General features: G+C 48.8%; 2 protein-coding genes across 6 annotated transcripts; one reads left to right on the forward strand and one right to left on the reverse strand.

Annotated features, from left to right (window-relative positions):
* Positions 1-1,423: 1,423 nt before the first annotated feature.
* COPS3 (COP9 signalosome subunit 3) lies at positions 1,424-13,063 on the reverse strand. Of its 5 annotated transcripts, none has more exons than XM_038150780.1 (12): positions 12,908-13,062; positions 10,050-10,179; positions 9,100-9,212; positions 8,950-8,999; positions 8,002-8,094; positions 7,100-7,279; positions 6,039-6,179; positions 4,865-5,038; positions 3,947-4,033; positions 3,545-3,658; positions 2,886-2,966; positions 1,424-2,576 (listed from the first exon to the last, which is right to left on the reverse strand). In XM_038150780.1, the coding sequence occupies exons 1-12, from the start codon at positions 12,960-12,962 to the stop codon at positions 2,523-2,525; spliced, it is 1,272 nt and encodes a 423-aa protein (XP_038006708.1). In that variant the 5' UTR covers positions 12,963-13,062; the 3' UTR covers positions 1,424-2,522. The 5 variants fall into 5 exon arrangements, with proteins under 5 accessions (XP_038006708.1, XP_038006712.1, XP_038006709.1 ...); XM_038150784.1 differs by having other exon boundaries at positions 8,002-8,162; positions 12,908-12,962; XM_038150781.1 differs by lacking the exon at positions 12,908-13,062 and adding an exon at positions 12,718-12,863.
* Positions 13,064-15,421: 2,358 nt separating this feature from the next.
* On the forward strand, positions 15,422-21,270 carry NT5M (5',3'-nucleotidase, mitochondrial). Its single transcript, XM_038151788.1, has 5 exons — positions 15,422-15,805; positions 18,463-18,563; positions 18,937-18,997; positions 19,328-19,442; positions 19,574-21,270. Exons 1-5 carry the CDS (start codon positions 15,542-15,544, stop codon positions 19,729-19,731), a joined length of 699 nt encoding a protein of 232 aa, XP_038007716.1. The 5' UTR covers positions 15,422-15,541; the 3' UTR covers positions 19,732-21,270.
* The last annotated feature ends 1,167 nt before the right edge of the window (positions 21,271-22,437 follow it).

Below are 22,437 nucleotides of genomic sequence, written 5' to 3' on the forward strand. Positions count from 1 at the left end.
GGGAAGGAACAGCCCCAGGACCTCTGAGAGTCCAGGCTGGGAGCAGCACAGCACACAGTGTTCCTAGATTCAGCAGAAGTCCTTCCCTGCAGTAAATGCAAATTAAAACCAGAAAGCCCAAATGTTCCCGAAGCTTCTCAGCTGACCACAGCCCAGGCAAGTAGTTCCAAGACTTGGAAGGAGCTGCTTCATTAAAAATCTGACTTAATTTCAGCGCTATCTCAAGGCATGCAGATGCCAGGCCATGTGTGTTTATCAAAGTAGGACTTAAAAGCCTTTCCCTGGAGCGCTTTTGGTGAATGCTTTATCTGGATTCGATAGGTGGGACCTGGCTTTGAATTTCTAACAGAATTCAGACATTAACAGCACAACTATCCACACCAGAAAAGGCAGTTCTCTAACTTTAAAAGCATTTGCCCTCTTAAAAATCAGATAGATAATGGAATATATCGCTTTAAACTATTACACAGCTATTTTTGCCATCCTTTTGATGTGAGCATGGATTTGTTTTATCTACTTTGGGCAAGATAAAAGAGAAAAATCTAGAGCTGTTCACCAGCTGCATAGATTAGTTTGCTTCTAATTCCACAGCTGGAAAGGCATCCTGCAGATCTCAGCAGGTAAATCCATGTTCACTAATAGGAACTAGCAGAATAAAAATAGGCATTCCTGGTTTTTTTCTGACTCCATGACAGCATCCTGAATATATCCTCCCCTGGCAAGGGAGCCACTGGCAAGCAGAGTTGAGCCAGGCACATTTCTGGATGGGTGGGATTTGGGGTCAGTTGTGAGGGCCACACGTGGTTGTGACAGCCACCCTGTTTGGGCTCGAGGCACAGCATCACTGATCACTCATTGACACTTCCATGGGACCAGAGGGGAAGATGCTGTATGTTCACAGCATTAAAATCACTGCAGGATTAATTAGGATAAAAACCTTCAAAATCACAGATCTCTTCTAGTTAACTCACAAGACTTGTGAGTTATGAAAACCCCCAAGATCTTGCCCAAAGATCAGATATAAGTTGTCCCAATGGAATTCTCTCAGGCAGGAAGTGATGAGCTGCTCACACTGTGGACCTCCACTGTGTTCACTGCTAAACTGCTATTTTATACTTTTAAAAACATCCTTCACCACCAACCACAAGCTGGGACCCCTCTCTTCACCAGAAGGCAGCACCCTGCTGCCACACAGGCTCTGCTAGACCTGTGACACCGGTTTGAAGTGAAAACCCCAACACTTCTGTATCAACTGGAAGCACAAATGGAATATTTTCAACCACAGGTGACCTCAATACACACAAACTTCACACAGCAAGAGCCAGGAATGCTCAGCTCCCATCTGGAAAAAAGGCAGGGTAGCAGGAGCAAGCAGCTCCTGGTCAGGTGGTTCAGTAGGAAGCAGTGGCTGCTGAGCTTCTCGTTTTCTGACTTGATGACAGGTTTATTTCTGCCTGACAGGAAGGTGTTTGAACAGTGAGAATCTTCAGATACACAAGAACGACAGAAAATTAAACAGCCCATTGATTTAAGGGGTGAAGCACTTTAAAGAATCCAATAACAAAGTTTAAAATAGTAAATTAAAAACCAGGTACCATTCCAACACATTATATCTGAATAAAATCCTGCATTTTGAGAGCTGTATAGAACTGTTTATGTTCCATGCAGAAACACTGGCTTCCACCAAAGAAACTATCAGCCTGTTGAATACCTTCATGCCAGCTGCACAGAAACAAACATCTAAAATTTCTTTCAGTGTAAACAACTTCCTATCTAGAATCCTCCACAACTCCAACGTTTTCCAAATATCCTCTTGTTTAGGTCTAGTAAGTTTCATCTAAGAGCAAATAATATTAGCAGATATTTTGCAACAGAAACGTAAAATCATAAACAGCTGTCATGAATGTTTTCCATATATGATTCCTACTGTGCAGCAAACTTCCTTACAAGGACACGATGATATCCTCATCCTTTTGGGAAGAACAGTTCTTATTTCCTCATTTCACAGACAGCACTGGGCACAGGCAAATTCCCTACATTATGATTTGCTTGAACTCCACCCCTCTGCCCCCACCACACATACGATAAATCTGCACTTTGAGCCAACTTTAAATACAGAATAATGAACCAATAATTATCTTGTAAGTGAACCAACACTAGTTTGTATTCTTCCCTGAATAACACTTTCTTTTGCAGAAGAGAAGGACTGCTACAGAAACACGGCAACATTCAAACCCTTTAAAACAAAAGGTAGATTATTTAATGCATTAACAATGTTAATCTGAAGATAAATAAATCCACAACAGACTTTCAAGTTTCTTTTGAGATTTCCTTTTTCTTTGCAGAGAATATTTCTGATATTATACAGTACTGAGAGGGTGTTCTTTTATTTTCTTAATGTCCAGGTGAAAAGCAAAGCTCAGTTCTCTCTGCTCTCTTTGTGGAACTCCTCAATGCCCTGCTCCAGGCGTGATTCTTTCATAAGCTTTTACTTGAAAGCGGAGTGGTGAGCAACATTAATTTCAAGAATAACTGGATGGTTTGGTCCCTGAGTCATCTTCTTGAGAGCCCATACTCTGAAAGGGAGAGAGTTAGTTCTGTTCAGAAACAGGTCTGCAGGCTTGAGAATGACAGTTCTTTGAAGTGAACAGGCAGGAAAATAAAGTGCCTAAGAAATAACATGCACTTAATTTTCTGGTTGAAATCACTGCAGGATTAATTAGGGAAAAGCACCTTCAAAATTAATAAATTATCTTTACGACGTGTCATGATGCTTATGCACATATTATTAATAATGTGTAATAACAATACTGACGTTCAGTACAACATGCTCACTGCACTGAATGAATCTCTTACACACTCTTACAAGACATTAAATCCATTACCTTCTGCACAAACTGAGGGTTCACAGTGATCTCTTGATCCATGGCTTTCAGTCGTTCATCAAGCTCTATACATTTCAGCATCTTAAAAATATGTATGAAATTGATTACTTTGTCCAGCTTGTACCTGATCTTCAACAAATGTCATGGCTGTGCCATGTAGAATAAATAACTTCTGCCACCACTGAAGCTCCACATCAAAATGTTCTCATCCCTCACCTCCCAAACAAAAGTGTCAGACCATTTTTTACTCCCTTCATTTGATCCATGTCTTCCTGACAGCCCTTTTTAAGGCCATTGATAGACAGTCCCCTGAGGCTCAACCACCTTAACCTACAGGCAGGTTATTGAGAGCCAACGGAAGAGATCCTTCAAGTTTAAAACTCTATAAACAATCTTTCTAATCCATTCAAGGATCTTCCCATCTTGACCAACAGCAAGCAGTCAGTCTCCTGAAACAGCTCAAGCTGTGTAGGACAAAACAGGGAACACATTGACAGGAAGTATTAATCTCAAACCCATGAAAATACTGCTAAATAGTCAAACAGTCATTTACAGTCCTCACTCTCTATACTCAAGTTACTACACTGGCTCCTGCCAGCAGCTCTCTGATTACAGACTATGGTTCTGTGGTAAGAATTCCAAAAGCAGTAAAGATTTACCTCCTGATCAATGTTATGAAGCATAGCTGGATTGTTATATTTTTCAGGATTATCATGGAAACAGACCATACCATCTTTCTGATTAATACTTGCAAAGATTTCACCATCTTCTATCTGAAATGACAGAGGGTTTAACAGAAGTTATCACCAAGAACAGAATTTCAGGTAACTACAACACACACACTCTTTGTGGAATTGTTTTTAACCTGGTTGCTTTCATTTCCCACAGCTACCCAAAAATACAATTCATGCCTTATCCTATGTGGAGAACAGCTTTTTAGATTTTTGAGAACAGTCTCAACACCACAGCAGACTGCCAGCATTTCCTCCACCTTGCTCAGAATGTGCACTGCCAACCCAAACACTAATTTTGGGATAGTTTACCCAAGTCAGAGGTCTTACCATGTGGAGGACATATTTTTCTGCTTCTTGGGGCCCCGACAGCTGCACTCGACTTGCCATGTCTTGTAATGACAATGTTAAAAATGTCTGAAATTTAGAAAGTTTTCAAGTGTTAAAATTGGATGTTAAGGATTTTCTTGTTGATGCTTCATGGCCTATGTAACCTGACTGTGGAAGTCTGATGGGAAGGAACAAGTGGAACACACAATTATTGAAGGGCTCATGAGAGTGAGTCAGTCCTTCCTCCAGACATTAATTTGTTACACTGAGCACGTATGGAGTCATTACTCATTCCTGCAATTTCATTCTACCAGACACTCCTGACCATGTCCAACCTCTTTCTCTCACCTTTTTACACCAAAAAGTGACTCTCCATCCCTCAGTTTCCTTCAAGAGATGCATATATAAAGCTCCTTATGAGATTTTTTGCTACTGCAACAAATATCATTTAAGCTTGCAAAAAAACTTGCTTTCCCCAACCACCTTTCAGGATTAATCTCATCTTTCAGCTGAGGGAACAAATCACTTCACTGCTTCTGTTTTTCCTTTTATTTCAGGCACTTCCAAAATCTGTCCCATTCACTCACCCCTTTCTAATGAAGTGGCCTGTAAAGTTCAGTTTTCCTATTTTTTGAATAGGGATGAAGGTCACTGGGTTGCAGCGCTCACTTTTTTGATTATCTACAAAAACCTCATGGGCAAACCCCCCTGACAGAAAGACTGAATCACCTTTTAAATAATGCATAAGCAGCCAACTGATTTGTTTTCCTATACAGGGCATTCTAGACTCCTTTGTTTGAGACACAAATCTCAGTTTATGTAATTTCTCTGCCACATTACTATGTTATCATTTAGCTCTAAATTGAATATATTTCAGAAATACTCTCTTAGAGGAAAACTGCTCACAGTTTCTCTTACCTTGGTTAGCCTCTGAATATTCTTTTTGTAGAGAGATGACAAGCATTGCTTCACCAGCCCCATATTGTTATCTCTTGTGAAAGTTTCACTGTGTTTGTTCACCAGATTTCGAAGCTCCGAGGGTTTATTGGTTGAATAAACTTGTGCTAATTCATGGTAAGCATTGCTAAGAGGCTGCAATTAGAAAAATGAGAACCTTTCTTGAAGAACACAGTGTTCACCCAGCCTCACAAAAGCTATTCAGTGCTCCATTAGAAGCCACGCAGGCATTGAAGTAAATTGAAGTAGCTTGGGCATTTCTCATAAAAAAAGACAGGGTATGGCAATGACAGCCCCTCATACACTAAAATCTGTATCACTGCTGTGTAGCATTTAATAAACATCATTCCAGGACCTCTGTGAGACAGTTTTGCTTACAGCAGTGTGAAAAAACTCTCTCAACTGACCAGCTGAGTTTGAGGTGAGCATTGCCAGTTCTGCCCTCTGAGACATCCATCCTTGACCACACCGGGTCACAGCATCGACAGCAGAGCCTCAGAGGGTGAAACCAGTTCACCTAAACTACCTTAAAATGTTTCCAGCTTGTTTATTAGTCTCTGAAGTTAGAAGAGTTTTGGAACTCTCTAGAATCTTGGTCACAAATCAACAAAGTGTTAAATAAGAACTTTTAGAAGTGTGTTATTTATGATCAGAACTCTCTCAGTAGCAGTTTTGTCTCCCACCCTACACCTCCTAATCTGAATGCTTACAGACTCCAAACTCGCAGTTTTTTCAGAAGCTTTTATTCTTTAAAAAGCTGGGGTTTGGAAATAAACTGTTCAGTATTTTGTGCTTCAATCAGATGAAGTTACAGGTCAAATCTTTTCATAATGACACTGCAGCTTGAAAGCCAATTGAAATCTGAGTATTTTCCAAATTCTAACATAGAAAGCTATAAAGGAATGTGCAGTATCAGTGAAAGGCATATTGATTAGTACTATTCAACACTCAAGTTTTCCCAGATTTTAAAAACCTGTATCACTGACATCACCCCGTGGTTTTGTTTGGAAGGAACCTTAAAGTTCATCTCACTCCAAACCCCTGCCATGGACAGGGACACCTTCCACTGTTACAAATTTAGATTTACAAATTCAGATTTGTCGATCTATTATTTAGATGCATTTGCAATACTTACCTTAATGAATCTACCAACTATCTGGGAAGTGTATTTTGGTAGCTGCTGAACTTTACCAAGTAGTATCAAAGAAACTAGGATATACTTTTTATATGATTCCAACATAATATGACTGACTGCCATGGCTGGAGTAGTTATTGCCTAAGCAAGAGAGAAAGAAATGGAACAGAAATTTAGTCTGCTTACTGGTAGATCCAGGTAGTTACTGCATGAATAAAAAACTCAATTTCAAGCTGCATGTAGAAAAGATACAGTGACATATGAAATTCTCCTTTGAGTGCTGAAGCTTAACTAACTTCTGTCAAAATTAATTATCCAGACCTATGCAAAAGAAAGGAAATTTTATACAAGCTACTCAAAACACATCACGTTCCAGTGGTGCCTGTCTTAAAATAGACCTGCTCAGATAGAATCAAAACTTCCTTCCTTGGAATATAGCTAAAGTTGTACCAGAAATCATCTGTAGCTACCTGTGAACCTGGATTTACACAGATCCTCACAGAGGTTTTATAAAGCTATTACATTGTCAGAGGTCTGCAGAGCAGGGAAAAGGGATTTTAGTTCACTACGATACTGGAACTACTCAAGAGCTGACTCTCATTAAATGCTGCATCAATTTGTTTTGCACATTTCACAGCATTTCCCTCATACACAAGATTTTCCCCATTTTACTATTTTTATTTCCTTCCCAGATAAAGCAAAACCAGCAAATATTATAACAGCATTGAAGAAGTATAACTCTTCTCATAAAAGCAGCAAAGGCCTTAGCAAAACCACTGGACTATTTTTTAAGGACACACAACCGTGTGGCAGCCCGTGACTTGTTTCTGTGCTGCACCTTCAAGCAGGCAGCTGAAAAATATTTATAGTGAGATAGATTTAACATCACTCTTTGGGCTGCACAGCTTTATGGTGCAATAAGGCTGAGAGAGACTTTCTTAAGGGAAAACACCTCCAAAGCCAGCTTGGAGCCAGTTCAAAGGTGCTGTGTTTTCTCAGCACTGTTACCCATCTACTTTTGCCTTTCCAGACACCACACTTACGGTTTCATGTCAAGTTACCTGTTCATAAAAGTAGAGTGCTCTTTCAAAGTTCTTTAGCCCAGTGTATATCATCCCACCATAGTAGTAGTAACATAAAAAGTGCTTCGCATCATATGCCCCATTCTCTTTACAAATATCCATCATGTCCACATCTAGATACGGGAGGGCAGGTTTAAAGCATTTTGCTAACAAACAGAGCTACAAGAAAATAAATCAAGTTTTTATAAATTAGCCATTTCCGTTCAAGTTTCCATGAGAAGGAACTGAAAGTAAATTAATTAGTACTACTGCATAAATATCACTCTCCCACGAGTTAAAAAACAGAGCGTGTCAGTAGTGGAGTAACACAAGTTGAAAATCTTTAACACAGATTATGAACTGTTATGAAATTATCTGACTCCTAAAGAAATTAAAGTCTGACAAAGCTGTTTGAAACTCCAGGACTGCCAGACTACTGTGCTGGCAGCACTAAACGTTGCTCTGAATATTCCTGTCCAACCCTAAATCCCAGGAGCCAAGAACGAGACAGAAATACAAATCCAGGCCAAAGACACCGAGACAAATGTGTCTTTTGTCAGACTTGAGCAGACAGTAGCTGGATATTGCACTGATACCACCCAAGTTCAGTGTGACTTTCAGCCCACAGAGCAGGGATGCCAAAGGACTTTCTGAAATCATCAACAAAATCAAAGATCTGAGGACATGCACTGAACATTTTAAATTAATAATTAATCTGTACATCAGATTTGGATTTTGTTTCAGTACATCAAATTATTTAATACTGGGAAAAAAACAAACCAAGCAAAAATCCAGCTGAAAATCCATTCTTACACTGCAACATGTGAACATGCATTTCCTTGAAGTTTTATAGGTATTTTATAAGCTTTTATTTTCACAAAAAGCCCTTCTGATGCCCTTACCTGGCAGAGATCTGCGTGTATTGAGGTCAGCTGGTTTGTGTTCATCTGCATCTTGTCTATGGCTTGTCTGAGAATGCTAATTCCTCGCAGGGGCTGTCAGAAATTACATCTCTTTCAGATAATTTCTCATAGATGGCAGCACATTGGATCTTATGTTGACACTTACAAATGAAAAATAACACTAATTGACAGGTTCCATTAAGTAAGAGTTAACTTGAGGTTCCCTTTTTGTAGGCTATTGCAGTCTCTTGGAAAATAAAATTGACCTTGGCTATACAATTTCTCCTGATAAAGTCCTCAGTTCTGCTCCACAAAGCCAATCTCACCAGGAACACAGCAATCTGTGTCAATAAAAAACCTTCCTGGACTCCACGACTCCATCCAAACTCCCAACAAACACTAAAGGCAATGTTCTCACTTCACTCCACTTCGAAGCAGAGATCAGATCTGGTCTGTCTCAGGCTAGACTTCACCAAAGTGGCCTGGAAAAGTCAGGATTTTAGCAACAAAACCACTGGTCAAGTATTTCTTAATCAAGTTTCCTGTGTATTTTAAGGCATTTCATGAAGAACATTATGTAACACCAGTGAGAACAACACAAACTAAAATCACTGACTCACCAGTGCTAATAACCCTTGCAGCTCTCTCCTCTGCCCATGCACTGTCTCAAGAACATTCTTGGTACTACAGATCCCTATTGTGTGTGGGAGAATATGTTTTTAGATGACTTTTCTCCTCCAAAAATTATCCTCCTTAAGTTTTCCTTAGAGAAATCTTAGGATTTTGAGTTTGGTTCATTACCTTTCAGTAAACTTCATAACTAACGAGCTGCACAGAAACACTTGATGTGAAGTTAGTGGCAAATCTTTATGGAGCAAGAGGCTGGTAACACCTCCTTTAAGCCTTGGGTTTGGAGTAATTTATTTGTTCTAGATGATACTTGCTCACCTGTTTTCTCTCCACAAGGGCATTTGTTAACTGGTGGCACAGGCCAGCAACTAGACGCAGTAAAAAACAAACAGAAAAACACCTCAGTGAAAAATCAGTATTACCAAACTGTCCAAAAATAGACCAAATTTAAAATTAGGCTTAACTTACAAGTGTCTGTTGCATATCTGATGTGTTCTCCATTGCAAGTGCTGATAAAAAGCTGCACCTGTGAGAATAACGTTTCGAAGTCAGGGATGCTGGGCATAGAAAACTTCACAAACCTGAAAGAAAGAAACAAAAGGTTTAGCGTTTATTGCTTGGAGGTTCATAAAAAGATTCATTTTCATTGCTAAGTTTCTGCATGTAGGTGCTGGCAAACAAATCCTAAGTGCTTCTGAGACATGGCAAAGGATTTCCCCAGTAACTGCACAACAACATCTGAAAACACCTTTTTATGCACAACACAATTCTCAATTTAGTGCAAACTATGATGGCAAAAATCATTTTCAGTATTATCACGAGCAGAACAAGTGCTAGAATTCTGATCTTTCCCTTAAAAGAGAATTTTAAAATAGCACTGAAACCTGCAGATAGTTCACCTAAGGTCAGATGCAGCCAGTTTGAATTTCAAGATTAAATATCTTTAGCTCAGTTCAGCACCCCCAAAGCAACTCAATTTTATCTTAAACTCCAGACAGCAGCGAGAGCCTCAGTGCTGTCTAAAGACTCATGATAAACCCTGCTTTTTACTGGAATAAAATATCTCGCTCCATGCTTACAGTTCAGTGAAAATATGCCCTGAAAATAAAGTATGACAAGCTCATTCTATATATTTTTGCTGAACACAGATGGAAAAACACTTATCATGGAATCCCAGAATGGTTTGGGCTGGAAGGGACCTCAAAGCCCATCCAGTTCCAATCCCTGCCACGGGGAGGGACACCTTCTACTGTGCCATGGTGCTCCAAGCCCCATCCAACCCAGCCTTGGACACTTCCAGGGCAGCCACAGGTTCTCCAGGAACCTGTGCCAGTGCCAGAACAAAAAGCTTTTCTTGTCTGACAGTTGAGCTCATTGTCAGAAGTTTCAGTATTCATTTAAAAGCAAGCAACACTTACAAGACAGCAAGAACACCTAGTGAGTGTTCCTGTACATCCAGGGCACCGAGCACTGTATCCAGGTGGGAAAGGTTTTTTGCTAGCAGCTCTCCACTTTTATTGATCAGTTCACAAAGCTGGGTCATTTGCCCTGAAAAATAAAAGGCATTGTTGTCAAAGCCTGATTAGAGAACATTCACCCATTCCCACACCTCTTTATAATCTGCTTCCTCATGTAATAATAGGATCACCCCAAGTTTTAATTTTCTTTAATAAAACAGGCATTAATTTTCTACCCACCACATTTTTTTTTAATATAAAACAAATACCAGAGCTTGTTCCTTGCTGGTCCTCAAGCACGACCCAACTTTCAGGTCTGCTCATAAGCATTTTTTTGAAGTAGACATTAAAGTTACAATTAAGTACCTACAACAAACTTATTTAAAAACCTGTCCTTAGATTTACTTTGCACAATTAAATCTACAATGTTGGCCTATATGAAAAGTGACTACTTTGAATGAGGAAGGTATGGCAAGCCCCAAAACCTTTCTAAAGAAAACAGATCCATTCCCATGAACTGCTTTCAAACTCTTCCTCCCTGACGATTAACTGAATGAATTAAAGCTATGTCCTTCTGAAGCAGGGTGTTGTTTCAAGCAGAGCATTGTTTCAATGTTCAATCCTTGCAGATTAGAGAGAAAAAACAGAGCTTCTCTCACCCTTAACAAAAGTCTCCATGAAATGAGGAATAGTGCCTCCATTCAGAGAGATTCACACTACCCTCAGGTCTCTGGCCCTTCCCTTAGAGAAAGGAAAAGCAGGGAAATTCTAGCAATGAAATGTTAGTTTTGGAGTGCCAGAGGGACCAAAAATTCCAAATGGAGGAGCAGAGCCCAGAAACTCGCCTCCAAAACCATTCTCCTCCATATGGAATTTAAAAAAGGGATATGCATGGGAAGGAATGGGGCTTGTAAATCTCTCTGTGCTTTGATCATGGTGCTCAGGCCCTGCAAAACCCTAATTCTGGTGTCCTCCCTGTTCCAGAAATCCACCCCTTCTACAGTTCTATCACTTAGCATTCCCCTAAAAATACAAAACAACACAAACCCAAACAGACTCTGAGCAAACTGGTCCCCTGGAGGTGCCCCTGTGCATGGCAAGGGCTGGAAAGAAACGGCCTTTAAGGTTTCTTCCAGCCAAACCATTCTGGGATTCTGTGATCTAGCCCTCTGCCCACACACACACTGAACAATTTACAGTCCAAGCAGAAATTCCAGCACCAGCCCCAACTAAACGTCCCCTTCTGTCACCTCCCAGGTGGCCAGTGACAGTCAGAAAGCACACACACTGCTCCTGAGCACTCTCACACCCAGCTGCTGGCTCTGCATGGACTCACACAGAATCCCACAACGGCTTGGGTTGGAAGGAACCCCAAAGATCATCCCATCCCAATCCTCAGCCATGGCTGGGACACCTCCCACTGTCCCAGGAGGCTCCAAGCCCTGTCCAGCCTGGCCTTGGCACTTCCAGGGATCCAGGGGCAGCCACGGCTTCTCTGGGAATTCTGTGCCAGGGCCTGCCCACCCTTACAGGGAAGGATTCTTTCCTAATATCCAATCTAACCCCATTCTCTTGCTACTATGAAGCCATTCCCCCTTTCCTGTCCCTCAGTCTGTCCTCATCTTTCCTGCAGCTCCCTCCAGATCCTGGAAGGTCACAATCAGGCCACCCCAGAGCCTTCTCTTTTTTTCCAGGCTGAACAATCCAGATCCTCACAGCCTTTCCTCAAAGCTCCAGCCCTCCAACCATCTTGGTGGCCTCATCTGGACTGGCTGCAACAAGTCCATGTCCTCACTGTGCTGGGGACTGTCTCACAGAGAGCATCTCCCCGGCTCTCCCCACAAAGCCAACCCGCCTCCCCTGGAGCCTTCTGCACCCCCAGAACTCTGTGACAGAAAGTTCTCCAGCTCAACTACACAGCCAAAATCCACCCTCCAGCCGGTTTGTACCCACACCCTGCAGGTATAAGTTGTCTCTAAAGCAGAAATACTTTGTATTTATTAAGGGGAACCAGAGTAAGAGAAAGCTGGAGCTCAACACCAGAACTGCAAGAGATAAAAGCTGGGGCCAGGGTGGGAAATAGCAGTTCTTATCAGCTTCTGGGAGGAAACATGCCAGGCAGAGACCAGTCAGAACACATTTCACAGAGCATCAACACAGAGGGAGAGTTCAGGAACCAGGAAATGCTGCGCCCACACACAGTAAAATTAGGAGTTTGGCAGTGAAACGGAGGAATTCTAACCGTGATTATTAAAACCCTTTGTGGACACGTGGGTACAGTCCCAGATCTGTCACACAGTTCCGCGGTGGGGCGGGACTCCCTGGCCATGCTCTGCTTGCAAATGTAGAGCACGGACACTTGGACGATTCAGAAATTTATCTTAAACCACGCTCTCCACAACCTGCCCGTTCCTTGGCGAGGTGACAGGCTGGGCCGCACAATCCCATTTAAAGCCCTGGCGATGCTCGCTCCTCCCCGTTTTAAAGGCTCCGATTTTGGCAGGATCGCCGGTGCGGGCTCCGCTACCGAAACCACCCCTGGGAGACCCACGGAGCTCCGTGAGAGCACCGCCGGCCCCCGGTGCCCTGTCACACGGCCGGGATCCCTTCGGGGCTGCCCCGAACTAACCCCGCTGCACACCGGGGGCGCAGCGCCCCGGACCCGCGCCTGAGGGAGCGCCGTGCGAGCGGGCAGGCCCCGGCCCGCCGCGCCGCCTCCCGCGCGGTTTGACGAGCTCCTTCGGTCTTCGCCGTCCTCCCTCGGCCCCGCGGGCCCTCCCCGTCCTCCCGGTGCCCCCGGCCGGCCCCGTCCCCCTCACCCTGGGCCGAGAGCTGCCGGACGCTGTTGACGAACTGCTCCAGGGCCGACGCCATCTTGGCGGCTCGCGCCGCGGCCGCGCGCGCCGAGGGGCGGGGCGGGGCGGGGCGGGGGGAGCGGCGCGCGCCGCGAGCCGCCGCCCGCCGCCCGCCAATGAGGGGCCGCCGCGGGGGCCGCGCGACGCCCGCCGCCCGCGCGCCGCTCCCGCCGCCTCTCGCGAGAAGCGCGGTCGCTATGGCAACCGCCGGGCCCGCGTCAGGCGCGCGGGAGGGGCCGTGACTCAGCAGCGCCGGAGGGGGGGGCGGTGGTGACGTCACGGCGCGTCAGCACTCCGCGACACGAGGCCTCGCGCGACAGCGGCGACCGCGGCGACATGCGGCCCTCGCGACATGAGGGGACACGGGGACATCCGCGACACCGGGCCCTCCTGACACCGGCCATCCTGACACCGGGCCCTCCTGACACCGGGCCCTCCTGACACCGGGCCACCCGTGACACCTGGCCCTCCTGACACCTGGCCACCCGTGACACCGGGTCCTCCTGACACCGGGCCCTCCTGACACCGGGCCTTCCTGACACCGGGCCACCCGTGACACCGGGCCCTCCGTGACACCGGGCCCTCCCCGACACGGGTGGCCGGTCCCTCCCGCTGCCCGAATGGCTGCGCCGCCCCAGCAGAGGTTTAATCCCTTTTGTCCTCTGTGGCGGGGCCTCATTCCGTGGAATGTGTGCTCCGGTGTCAGGGAATGGGGTTTGAATCCCTCAGGTCAATACGTGGGTCTGTGTTTTCCACCCCTCGGGAGCTGCAGCAGCGCGTCCCGCGGCTGTTGTAGGCAGGGAATGTGTGGGCCTATCCATGAAGGTGATGGAAGCCTGAAGATCACACTGTTGTAAAATATCCAGAGCTGGAAGGGATCTACGGGGATCATCCAGTCCAGCTCCTGGCCCTGCACAGGACAAGCCCAGAATCCCGTGCCTGAGAGTGTTCTCCAAATGCTCCCTGAACTCTGTCAGGCTCGGTGCCCTGAGCACTGCCCTGGGGAGCCATAAACTTGCATGCATTCCCTCCCTGCTTAGTCAGGAACACCCAGCTGTGTTGAAATCCCATTCCTTGCAGGAAGCAAAACGCCTGCGGTGCAAGTGAAAGCAAAACACAGACCTGAACTTGACACATTCCCCTCCCAGCCTCAGCTGAGATCACCATCGTGGCCAGCCAGTTCTTCCTTCCTTCCTTCCCTCCGTGACCTTCCCCAGGTCACCCGATCCCAACAGCAAATTTGCCCTCTCTACGAAACAAGGACAATACATTCCACTTGAAAACATTCCAGACTTGAAAAATTAAATATTTTGGAACCTTATTATTGCTGTCGAGCAGAAACTTTTATTTCCCAGCTCAGTGGTTGCCTGATCCTGTCAGTGCCACTTGGAGAACTCCCTCTTTTCCATCAGTTTTAACCCCCCAAAGTGCTTTTTGAACAGATCTTTGCTGTCTGCTCAGAACATCGAGCCCTTCTTGGTGCAGTGCGTGCTTCTTTGGCCTCCGGGGACTGGCTTTTATGCCGGGGGGACAGAGCTGTCACACGGCACCACAAGAACTATCAGAAACCAGTGCGTTTTGTGCCGAAAATCACCATTTCACGCGTGTCCCCGCATGTACCCACCACCTCTGCAGGCAGGGACGGGCACGGGGAGGGAGCGGGTATGCCAAAGACTGACAGCGAGGGAAACTGAGGCAGGCAGGGAGGGAGGGAGGGGAAGGGCAGCGAGGCCGGGGCAGCCTCCGGGCGGGCGGGCGGGCGGGCGGGCGGGCGGGCGGGCGGCGGAGCCGCGGCGCTGTCGCAGGGCGCTTGTGCCGCTTTAAGGCGGTGCCGGCGCTCCGGGCTCGGCAGGCACCGGGAAGAGGAACTGGGCTTTGCACTGCCGGGTCGGGGCGAGCTCCGCGCCGGCCCCGCTGTCCCCGCTGTCCCCGCTGCCAGGGAGGGATGGGGCGGGCAGGGGGAGGACGCGCTGGGGGCCAGGACGGGCCTTTGCATCCCCCCCGCGCCCCCCGGCAGCTCCTGCGCTCCCCCGTGCACCCCCCGGCCGCTCCTTCCTCCTGCTGCAGAGGGATGCGTGCTTGAAATAGAGGCACCCCCCTTTGCTCGGAGAGCCCCCCCAGCCCTGCTCTGAGCCCCCCATCCCCCGCCCCGGGCCCCCCATCTGCTTCCTCGAGCCCCCTTCTCCTGCTCCAAGCTCCATCCCCTTCCCCAAGCTCCCCAGTCCCTTCCTCAAGCCCCCATCCCCTTCCCTGAGCCCCCTTCCCCTGCTCCAAGACTCTATCCCCTGTCCCAAGCCCTCATCCCCTTCCCTGAGCCCCCTTCCCCTGCTCCAAGGCTCTATCCCCTGTCCCAAGCCCTCATCCCCTTCCCTGAGCCCCTTCCCCTGCTCCAAGGCTCTATCCCCTGTCCCAAGCCCCCATCCCCTTCCCTGAGCCCCCCATCCCCTGGTGCAAGTCCCCCCTCCCTTTCCTAGAGCCCCCATCCCCTGCCCCAAACCCCCATCCCCTGCCCTGATCCTGCTTCCCTGAGCCTCCCATTCCCTCCCCTGAGTCCCTTTCCCCATATCCCCCATCCCCTGCCCCAAGTCCCTCTCCACAATGATTTTGCTGAGCTGCTTCCTGCACCTGCGGCCCCGGCGCTGCGGCCCCTTGGCCGGGCTGGGCAGGGGGCTCGGCCCTTCAGCGGGGTCCCGCCGGGCTCTGCGGGTGCTGGTGGACATGGACGGGGTGCTGGCTGACTTCGAGGGAGGCTTCCTGAAGAAATTCAGGGCCAGGTACCCCGACAAGCCCTACATTGCCCTGGAGGACCGGAGGGGCTTCTGGGTGTCGGAGCAGTACGGGCGCCTGGGACCCGAGCTGAGTGTGAGTTGTGCTTCCCCCGGCTCCGCGCGTGGGCTTGTCCCCATCAGGGACCCTCTGACCCCCAGGTCACGGGGCAGTGCTGGGGAGGGCTGTGGGGGCCACCAAAAAGCTCCCACAGGAACACAGGAGGGCTTCCAGCAGTGGGTTTTTCTCAGAAATCTATTTTTTTTCCTGTGCACGTCTGTGTCTTTCTTAGAATCCTAGCATGGGTTGGGTTGATAAGGACCTTAAAGACCATCTCATTCCAACCCCTTGTTGTGGGGAGAAACATCTTCCACTAGACCAGGCTGATATGATGGCCTGGTGGGCTTTTTTTCTGCATGCCTGGATGGAGACAGATGCAAGGAAAGGGGGTATTCCAGAACATCTGTCATGAAATACCCCACGTTGTATAGCTGGGTTTTTCTAGCTCTGATTTGGATTGGTACCATTCCTAGATGGATTATTTAGCTCCTCAAGAGCAATATGAGGGGTGGGATGCAGCAGAGCAGTTCAGAACAAACCATGCAATTGATGCTTCATTTGAAGGCTTGCTTAAAGTTAAAACAACCCAAGCCCTCCCATGCCAGAAATTATTATGTTCAGTTTAATAATTAAAGCCTAAAAGCAGAAGCTCTCTCGACGTTGTCATTTAGCATTCAGCAACAGGCTGACTGCTGTAGGGAGCTGGTTTCTGCCTCTGCAAATTTCCCATCCCAGTGGATGGCTGTGGTCTCATCCATGGGTTGCAGTTGCAGTGGCTAAAATGTGTTATGGTAAATAAAAGTTTTCCTGTTGTTAGGAGTATGATGGTTTCAGGGAAAGGAGTGGGAATAAGGTCCAGGGCTCTCCCATGGGCAAAGTCCTAAACAACTTGATGAGCTGAAGGAATAAAGTGTCCTTCCTGGCTGGGAATGGTGAGAGGGAAGTGCAGGACATCATTTGTGCAGTAAAGCAGCTGCTCAAACCCCTGTTTGGCAGGGGTAAGACACGATAACTATTTTTTTTCTTCCTTGATTGTAACTACTTTGGATGTGTTAAATGAAGTGAGCTCATCTTGTGTCTGCTGTGATCATGTAAAACCTCCAAAACCTTGCACTGAACAAGGAGCAAAACTTGCACTGTCTGACCTCAGGGCAGTCCTGGTTTTCCCCGTGGTTTCAGGGCAGGGCTGAAGTGAGCAGGAGCTGCTCCATGGCTACAGACACGTGGGCCTTTCCAGTCTCTGACCAGAGAGCACCACTGACCTGCTTCAGGGACCACAAAATAGGAGCCCAAGAGTCCAAGGAGCTGCAGGTTCCAGCTCTGAAAGGGAGGGAGTTCAGCAATGCAGCAAGCACACAGACCTGGAAGGTTGGAGAGCCCTGGACAGGCAGGGAAATTCCTTATGGGGCTGAGCGTGTGTCCTGGCCCCTGGTGGGATTCCCAGCCTGGGGGATTTTTCCATCTGCTGGTCAGCATGCTGGTCACGGTGCCACAGGGAATTTTCCTGTCTCTGGGAGTGGAGTGGGTCTTTTCCTCAAGCTGAGCATCATTCTCCCCTCCTCAAGCTTGATTGCAAAATGCTTTTTGACATAATTGGAAGCGGGATAGCTGTGGAAGTGCTGCTGTAAGAAAACACTTCAGTGCAGTTTGAAGTGCTCTGCTGCACGAGGCTGCATTTCTCAGGGGTCTCTTGTGCAACTACAGGCAATATCTTAAAAATAAAATACCATTACTGCTCAGTCTGAGGCAGATCAGCTGGAGTTTGAATGTTTGCATGGCCCCGTGGCTAACTTTCAGGCTGGTTGTTCTTGCCATGGAGCCTGGAGGCATTTCTGCAGTTCCTCAGCTGCACCACAACACTGGGGCTGGGCTGCTTCTGCCTCTTCCCAGCTCTCCTCCCTGAGGACACACTGTTTGTGCAAAATAATTGCTTTCCTTGGCACCTGGCAAGCTGTTAACCTGTTTGAGGCAGTGCAGGGGCTGCTGTTCCTTAGAGCTGTGCTGGACCCATTGCAGGCAGCCCCTGGACTCTGCCCTCACCCCAAGGTTTTGCTCCCTGTGGTTTCCTCTCTGTCCTCCCTGTGCCACACCAGTGCTCCCAGGCTGCTGTCCTGGATGTTGTGTTTCAAATCCTTGCCTGGAGATGCTGTGTTTGCCTGCTAGACCTTGTCCAGGCTTCCCTGAGGAGGAGCATCTGCATTCACCCTGACGTGTGGTTCCTCCTGGAATGTTCCCTCTCCTGGGAGAGCAGCCTGGCTGCTATTTTAGGTGATCTCATGGAGACAAATAGGCCAGACAGCACCAGTGCCTGAACAGCATCATGGTGGAGCAGGGCCACTGGGCCATGTCAGCTGGATCCACGTGGATCCTCCCTTTGGAGGGTTTGGTCTGGATCTGGATAATCTCTGGTGTTTGTCCTTACAGGAAGGTGCAGCTCCCTCTGTGTGTGGGGCTGCAGAGGCAAAGCCAAGCCTGTTATTTTGTTCCATCTCCAGTCTGAATTGTATGGGGTGGGTGCAGGTTGGTGGGTGGGGAGCAGAGGCACCCACAGAGGCAGGGGAGGTGAGCAGGAGAGACTGGAGCTGGTGCTTCCCCTGTTCTCCCTGTCCCATCCTCTGTCCTAGCAAAGGGTGAGGAGGATGCACATGCAGGAAAAATTGCAAGTGCAGTGACTGCTTGCTGTCCCCTCACAGGAGAAAGCCATCAGCATCTGGGAATCCAAGAACTTCTTCATCGAGCTGGACCCTCTCCCTGGGGCTGTGGAGGCTGTGAAGCAAATGGCAAATTTGGCAGAGTGAGTATGAACCTGCGTGTGGGGATGGACAGAGGAGAAGCTGTGTCTTCACTTCCACCTCTTGGCAGAAGTGCTGGTACAACAACAGCATTAAAAATAAATATGTCCCAGCCATCAGGCAAGGGAGGGGAGAGAGGGCTTTGACTCCTGGAGCAGTCACTTAGAACATCAGCCATGTGCAGCCTCTTCTCTTCAGCTCTCTGCTCCAGCAAAGGCTGTGAAAAGGGGAATACAATTGTGCTGTGGGATTCTGTGAGATGGGGGATTAATGTCTTAAATCTCTTTGATCTGTGTGTGGTGGGGGGGTGGCTTCGGGCTGCTGCCTGCTCTGGCCCAGGATGACACCCTGCCCCTGTTTTTCTCCTCGTGGCAGCACTGATGTGTTCATCTGCACGAGCCCAATCAAGAAGTACCGGTACTGCCCTTATGAGAAGGTGAGCAGGCCCAAATGTCAGCTCCCCCTCCCATCCACGCTGCCCAGTGAAAGGTGTCTGACCCCTGCACGCCTCCGGCTGTAAAATTTACCTGTTCCATCCATTTGCATGCACTGAGGCTCTTGGTCTTAGTCTTTCATCATGACATCAAAAGCTGCTTGGCTTTCAAAGAACTTTCACTCCAGCAGCATCTAAATCCATCCCACTAATGAACTTACAAAGAGAGATATCCTCCCTGTGTGGGGGCCAAGGCTGCTTCCACTCCACCAAACACCCCCTGCCCCATCCGTCAGCCTTCCCTGAGCTCACCAGCCATCTCTTGCCTTCCAGTATGCCTGGGTGGAGAAGCACTTTGGCCCTGAATTTCTTGAGCAGATTGTTTTGACACGAGATAAGACAGTGGTCTCTGCTGATCTGCTTATAGATGACAGACCTGATATAACAGGTGAGGGTGAAGCACTGACTGGAGGCAGCCAGGGATGGGTGTTGGTCTTTCTGTGCTGTTTGGGTTTTGTAACTGGGGTTTTCGTGTTGAAGTAAAATCAGCTTCACCCACTGACCTTCCTTCCCTTGCAGGGGCAGAGCAGAACCCCACCTGGGAGCACGTGCTCTTCACTGCCTGCCACAACAAGCACCTGCAGCTGAAGCCCCCCAGCCGCCGGCTGCACTCCTGGTCTGATGACTGGAAGGCCATTCTGGACAGCAAACGCCTCCCACCCGGCCAGGCCACCTAAACACCAGCCCCCACGGCCACCTGGGGCTGCAGCCACCTGCCTGTGTCCCTTGGAGTCCTGCTGAAGGCCAGAACCCCTGCTGCTGTGTGTCCCCACGCCGTCCAGGATCCCACTGCCCTCCCGGCCCAAGGACTTGCTGGCTGCGGCAGTAAAATTCCCCACAGGCAGAGGTGGTAGCCAGGGCTTGGCTGGGATTTGCCACCCTGCACCCCGTGCTCACCTTTGCTTTGCCTCTCCACTCTCCTGTGGGACCCCATCAATGAAAGGACATGAACTTGAAGCTACAGAACCAACAAATAATGTAATTCAGCAGTGGCAGCCAGACCCCTCCTGTACCCAGGAGCTGGAGGGGTTCTGGAGTTGGTGCTTTGGAACCTGTGCCTTCCCTGGGTGCTGCAGGGCCAGGGATGGGCCTGTGTTGACTTGGGGCTTGCCCTGTTTCTTGGGATGGGGGGAGTTTACAAAGTCAGCATGGCTGGCCCAGGGCAGTAGGACTTATATACCACAAGCATCTTTTTTTCTTTCTTTTTTTTTTCTTTTCATTTTTCTTTGTGTTTAAACCACTGTGTGCTTCTCTGGGCGGTGGGTTTGGTTTGGAGGGCTCTGTTTAGGATGTGCAGCTGCCTGAGGTGCAGCCCCCTGGCCAAGAGCTGGCTGGAGGGTTTGCAGGCTGGGAACTGGGACAGTGTGGGAGCACCATGGGCAGCTGCTGCAGCTGCCCAACATCAGGAACCCCCTGGCTCCACCAGACCTCCACCAGCTGTCGGCCCCTCTGTGCAGCCAGGGTGACATCATGGGGTCCAAGCTGGTTTTTTTTTCTAATAGTACCATGTAAATATGAGCTGCCCGAGCTCCCCAGAGCCTTCTGCCTGCTTATTGAGCCAAAATGAACTGGCACATCTTTCCAGCAGCTGCCCAAACCTGTCATCTTCCCCCGAGGCTGGGGCAGACCCAAGGGATGTGGCTCTCTGGGGCCAGCAGGACTTTTCCCCGTGGTGAGATGTGATGCCAGAGATAAATACACCACACCAAATATACTTGAAAGCAGAGCTGGAGTCTCTCATGCCTGAGGCTCCAGCTCCATGCACAGAGATCCTGAGCTGGTAGCTGCACTGTTTGCTCCCACACTCGGGACCAGGAGGTGACTCCTGGCTGATGGATCGTCCTTCAAGCCTGTCTGTGTCCAGCTGAGATACACAGAGCTTTTGGTTTTGAATGTACATCTGTAAACCCGAGGCAAATGAGGAGCACTGCAATAAACACTGGGTTGTTTGGCATCCAGCTGCCTAGAAATGGAGTTTGGGGTTTGCAGTTTCCCAGCCGTGGCCCTGTGTGGGGATCGGGGGCGTTTCACCTCCAGGTTTGGGAATGTCCCCTTGTCCAGAAAACCTGGAACCAGCCCTGCTGCCCTGGCAGTGCCATCACCCTGTTAGACACAGTCCCTGTGGGCAGAAATAAAGCCAAGTGCAGGGTAGAGTTCATTGTCCTAAAGATCTTTTACAATAAATAAAGCCGTTAAGTGTGTGTCCTGTTGGGCCACAGAGCAGAAGCTATAAAAGGGGCTGGGACTGCCATGGGCTGCCTCTCCCTGGGATTTTATGCCTTATCCATCACTGCTGGCTGCTCCACATCCACACACTCCTGTGAGGTGTCTGTGGACTCCCCTGCCCGCTGTGGGGCTGTGCCATGAGAATCCCTGTGCATGAGCAGAACCTGCATGCTGTGAGCAGTGCCACAGCCCAGCTGGACACACGGGACCTGAGCCAGGGAGGGAGGACTGGGAGCATCCCAGCAGGGCTGGGAAAATCAGCACCACAGGACAGAACCTGATTGTGTGCTCCTTGTACTGGTGTGGCTCCAGGATGGGACACAAGGGGTTACCGGGGTCCCATCTGTAGTCCTGCTGGAGCTGGGACACCAAGGGACTCCTGATCAGCATGGGGACAAGGTGATTCAGCTGCCAGCTCAAACAGAACTGGGTGTGCACCTCCCCAGGATGCTGCTGTGGGGCCCATAAAGCCGTTCCAGGGCTGGTTTAGTAACAAGCATCTCTCTGCCCTTGCAGCTGCTTTTTGGGGCTTCCTGGCAGCAAGCATTGGGCCACAGCTCCTCCTCCATCCCCACTGCCCTCACCCTGCACTGGAGGTCCCAGCTCCCCAGAGGAGACCCCATCCTTCCCTGGCACAGGGATGGAGGCAGAGGGTTTGACATCAGCTCTGCCCTGAGCTGGGGCTGCTGGATGGTGGCACTGGGACCAGGGTCATGTTTCCAGTACAAGGTGGGGCAAGTTGGAGGGGCTGCGTCCTGATGGAGCATGATGAACTCCTGCTCTGCAGCTGTGTCTGTTCCTCCATGCTCTCCTATGTGGTTTTTTTCCTTTGAAAAGCCTCAGGTTGCAGATATCACATGAATTCCAGGTGATGAGCAGTTTCCAAAGCAGGCAGAGAGGAGGGGTGAGGAGATGGTGCACAGGGCACAGGGCAGTGCTCAAGGTGCTGGTGGGAGCCTTTGCACCCTTCCCATGGGCAGGAGCTGCTGGACAAATGTGCAAACACTCCTCAGGGGATTCCCACCTGAGAGCATCCCACTTCTCCCCAGTCCGAGTGGCCCAAGGCAGCAGGTCCTGGCAGGGTGGGAACAAGCGATGCTCGCCCCTGGCTCCTGGAAGCAGTCGCCAGTGGGTGCTCATTAGCTCGGATGCTCATT

Source organism: Motacilla alba, chromosome 14 (assembly GCF_015832195.1).
Source record: "Motacilla alba alba isolate MOTALB_02 chromosome 14, Motacilla_alba_V1.0_pri, whole genome shotgun sequence".
NCBI lineage: Eukaryota > Metazoa > Chordata > Aves > Passeriformes > Motacillidae > Motacilla > Motacilla alba.

Coding starts and splice junctions, on each gene's coding strand:
- COPS3 (XM_038150780.1), bottom strand. CDS start 12,962: ATGGCGTCGGCCCTGGAGCAGTTCGTCAACAGCGTCCGGCAGCTCTCG. Junction 9,000..9,099: donor CAGATATGCAACAGACACTT/GTAAGTTAAGCC, acceptor TACTGCGTCTAG/TTGCTGGCCTGTGCCACCAG. Junction 3,659..3,946: donor AAAAATATGTCCTCCACATG/GTAAGACCTCTG, acceptor CTGTCATTTCAG/ATAGAAGATGGTGAAATCTT.
- NT5M (XM_038151788.1), top strand. CDS start 15,542: ATGATTTTGCTGAGCTGCTTCCTGCACCTGCGGCCCCGGCGCTGCGGC. Junction 15,806..18,462: donor GCCTGGGACCCGAGCTGAGT/GTGAGTTGTGCT, acceptor GTCCCCTCACAG/GAGAAAGCCATCAGCATCTG. Junction 18,998..19,327: donor GGTACTGCCCTTATGAGAAG/GTGAGCAGGCCC, acceptor CTTGCCTTCCAG/TATGCCTGGGTGGAGAAGCA.